Source organism: Capricornis sumatraensis, chromosome X (assembly GCF_032405125.1).
Source record: "Capricornis sumatraensis isolate serow.1 chromosome X, serow.2, whole genome shotgun sequence".
In the NCBI taxonomy this organism is placed as follows: domain Eukaryota; kingdom Metazoa; phylum Chordata; class Mammalia; order Artiodactyla; family Bovidae; genus Capricornis; species Capricornis sumatraensis.
This window is the reverse complement of record NC_091092.1, coordinates 13,270,373-13,274,408: the sequence shown is the minus strand read 5'-3', so window position 1 is coordinate 13,274,408 and position 4,036 is coordinate 13,270,373. Positions and strand designations below refer to the sequence as shown.

Below are 4,036 nucleotides of genomic sequence, written 5' to 3'. Positions count from 1 at the left end.
ACTTTTCAGACAGGGCTAAGCGACTAACACTTCACTTTCCAACATACACACATACAATAGTGGCCTCTAGTGATATACACTAGAATTACCTGGAAAACGTACTAAAAACGGGATCATTTGGAGTTCCCACTCTGGTTCTGGGCTTCCCTGGTGGCTCAGCTTGTAAAGAATCTGCCTGCAATGTGGGAGACCTGGGTTCAGTCCCTGGGTTGAGAAGATCCCCTGGAGGAGGGCATGGCAACCCACTCCAATAGTTTTGTCTGGAGAATCCTCATGGGCAGAGGAGCCTGTCAGGCTGCAGTCCATAGGGTCACACAGTCACTGAGAGACTAAGTAGTGCTCTTGTTCTAAAGGATAGAAACCAGAGGTCCCACATTCTCAGAGAGCTTCCCCCACTAAGGTATTTTTATGAAGATGGTGGACTCACACTCCTTGAAAACAGTAGGACATGCAAGGAGATCGAACCAGTCAATCCTAAAGAAAATCAACCCTGAATATTCTTTGCAAGGACTGGTGCTGAAGCTGAAGCTCCAATACTTTGGCCACCTGATGCAAAGAGCCAACTCATTGGAAAAGACCCTGATGAGAAAGATTGAGGGCAGGAGGAGAAGGGGACAACAGAGAATGAAATGGTTGGATGGCATCACTGACTCAATGGACATGAGTTTGAGCAAACTCAGGGAGATAGTGAAGGACGGGGAGGCCTGGCATGCTGCAGTTTATGGGATCACAAAGAGTTGGACACAACTTAGCGACTAAACAACAACAATGCATTCTTAAACTTCTATCAGATATTGAATTATGAATATGACCCTTCCTGGTTGGTTGAGGACAAAAAATAACCAAAGACAATTGATATTTTGTGTCTAGGGAGCTAGAAGAGGAAAAGTAACATTAACAAAAAATAAAACAAGGTGTGTACCAGGAAGATTGCTTTTAAAACTGCTTTATTAATTTCACATTATGAAAAGAATACTTTTTCTTATAACTGAATGAAATTGCCCTGCTGACAGAAAGTTATACAATGAGACAAAATAGTATTCAGTTAGAAACTGGTAAGTGGAAACACCAAAAGATTTACAGAAAAAGTAACTCACAAAAACTACAAGCATGTAGAGCAGAGGCCACATTATTAACCTCAGGAAAACTCTTAATATTCAAGGTATAAGGCAAAACTCATAATGATTGTCAGGTTCAGGAGTTTGGTAGGGCACATGATGTCTCATCTGCTGCTTCTTAGTCTTTCTCTTGATTTCTACCATCTGCCCAATATGCTTTTCTACATTATTTCCCACTTCATTGTGATCAATACGCCTGTTGGGTATAGCCCATCGAAAATTAGGGACAAGTCGTCTAACCCATCCCAGCCTGATATTTCCTCCAGACTTCTGGACTTTGCCCCCTCCCAAGTCGCGTGATTCGTCTCCAGTCTTCAAAGGGGCCTGGTCCCCTCCTTCGTTTTCCTGTTGGGCATCTTCCATGTTGAAACTTTCTATTGCTCGTTCCTCTTTGGACGCCATTGCTCCTAGGAGACAGAAGATGCAACAAGGGGCTATTTTCTGGGTGGAATGATCAGCACCGAGGACAGACAGAGGCCCTACTACGCACCTCTTAAGATTCCCAGTCCTGGTGGTCAAAGGCTTTTCAAATTTTCCTTTTCCCACCTGGGAGGCCTCCTATGCCCTCTAGGAAGCCCCCAGTCCGAGCACTAGCCCCGCTCCCGCGCCCCAAACCCCCCCCATTTTCCCTGCCGATCCAGGCCCAGGTCTCTGCAGGCACCAAAATGGAGGACGGGGTTGCAGGGAGCATTTGGAGTCTTAGGGTCTTCCCCATGTTCCCCCCACGGCCCCCCACCCCCCAACTGTCCCTCGCACCGACCTGGGCCTATCCTTGCTGTCTCCTGCTCCTCCCGATTCTTGCTGCAAGTGCGCCGCCGCAACACTTCGACTCGCAGACCTGCAGAGGGTCGGGGTGGGGGCAGGGGGCTGCTGCAGCCGGGCGCTCGGCCCCTTCCCGGGCCCAGGTCCCCTACCCCCAGCCACTCCCACCCAGTGTGCCCCGCTCCCACGCTCAACCGCCCGTCTCCCAGTCCCCACACGCCGCGCCGACCAACATTTTACAATCCGAGAAGAACGGGGGCGGGGCAGGGGTGTGGGGAAAGCTCGCTACGGTGCGAGAAGCAGGTGTTAGCAAAGGCCTTCGGCCTTAAGGCCTCCCGGCCCGTCCCCCACCCCAGCCCCCAGGAAGGCCTGCCACTTTCGGCGGCCAAACGCCGGCTGTCGGGGCGGGGGCGGAGTGGCGTTGGAGCTGCAGTCTCCACTCCGAAGCAGCGGACTCCCGAGGAGAGGTCCTCAGGATGCGTCCGCTCGCCGGCGCCACCTTTGCGGACCCCGCTCTGGGTCCCTTACCTGCTCCTCTCGCTTCTCCTCTTAGGGGTCGTCCCCGGCCCGCGCTCCCTCAGGGCCACCCGGAGCAGGTACCAAGAGGCGAGGAGGCGACGGCCGGGTCTGACGCGAGAGCAAGCGTGCAAGCAAGACGAGGCACTGGCCGGTTACATGGGCTCGTGTCACCGCGGAAAGCCACGCCCTCGCCCCGCCCTTCCTGCCCCTCGGGGTCTCGCAGAGCCCTTGGTGGTGCACACACACTTTCCGTTGCCCCTCACTCCTCACCACCACCACCCGCCGCCCTGTGACACTTGTCCAGGAGCCGGCCGCAGAACCCTCCTTTCTTCACGTGTTCCTGGGCCTTTCTCTGCCGGCCACCTAAGGGCAATATCTTCACGGGGCCGATAGCCATTCCCATTTCTCTTCTGAGGACTTCCCTTTTCTCTCCTCTGCACCCAAGATACACCCCTCCACCTGCTGGGATTTAGGCATAGCATTTTAGGGGATGCTAAACCCCTCAGCACTGAAGATAATCACACTTTAATGCAGTATTCTAAAAAATAAAATTAGTGCAAGAATATCAGTGATGAGCAAGGTGTCCCACCCACTTCACTCCCAAGCTGTTATATTCTCCTTATCATGATTGTCCACCGTTTTCTTATTTTCTCTGAACACAAATGCATGGGGGAGAGTGGGGAACAGGAAATGAGTCAAGGAGATGGTGTTGTTTCTAATTATTTTCACACTTTTTTGTTTGTTCCTATTTTCGATTAAAAATTCCTTCTATTTACAGTTGACATTAACTTTATCTTTTATTATGGAAAATTTCAAACATATGCAAAAATAGAACAGTATAATGAAAGGCAATGTACTCATCACTGAGTGTTACACCACAACTGAAAATGTATCGGGACAACTCATGGTCAATCTTATTTAATCTATATCCCCTTACCCACTTTCCACCCTTAGAGATTATCTTTGAAGTAAATCCCAGACATATCACTTTGTGCACTTCTACAAGGACTCTTTTAATGACAACCATATATCATTAACATGTGCTTAAGTTGCTTCAGTCGTGTAGGACTCTTTGTGACCCTATGGATCATAGCCTGCCAGGCTCCTCTGTCCATGGGATTCTCCAGGTGTGAATACTGGAGTGTGTTGCCGTGCCCTCCTCCAGGGAATCTTCCTGACCCAGGGATGGAATCCATGTCTCCTTTGTTGCCTGCGCTGCAGGTGGATTCTTTACCAATAAGCCACTGGAGAAACCCCTTGGCTATGACAATTTGATGGCACTGTGTCTTGGTGAGCGTATCCTGCTTTGTTTGTTGAGCTTCTTGGATGTGTGTGTTTGTGATTTTCCTTGAATTTTAAAAATTCTATCCATCATTTCTTCAAATAATCTTTCTTCCTTTTCTCTCTTTTTTCTTCCTGCTCCTCAGACAGAGTAATAGACTTAGCTTAAAGTTCCCTGATTCCTTCTTCTGCCTGTTTACTTTTGATGTTGAACATTGATATTGAATTTTTCATTTCAGCTACTGTACTTTTCAGCTTCAGGATTTCTGTTGGTTCCTATTTATCATTTTTTTCCTGTTTATTGATATTCTCTATTTGGTGAGACATCATTTTCCTGGTTTATTTTAGTTCTTTAT

At 48.8% G+C, this 4,036-nt stretch overlaps 1 protein-coding gene across 1 annotated transcript; it reads right to left on the bottom strand.

The window, feature by feature from the left end:
- Nucleotides 1-1,138: 1,138 nt before the first annotated feature.
- BEX4 (brain expressed X-linked 4) lies at nucleotides 1,139-2,509 on the bottom strand. Its single transcript, XM_068963000.1, has 3 exons — nucleotides 2,409-2,509; nucleotides 1,879-1,956; nucleotides 1,139-1,525 (listed from the first exon to the last, which is right to left on the bottom strand). The coding sequence occupies exon 3, from the start codon at nucleotides 1,518-1,520 to the stop codon at nucleotides 1,158-1,160; it is 363 nt and encodes a 120-aa protein (XP_068819101.1). The 5' UTR covers nucleotides 1,521-1,525; nucleotides 1,879-1,956; nucleotides 2,409-2,509; the 3' UTR covers nucleotides 1,139-1,157.
- Nucleotides 2,510-4,036: the final 1,527 nt, after the last annotated feature.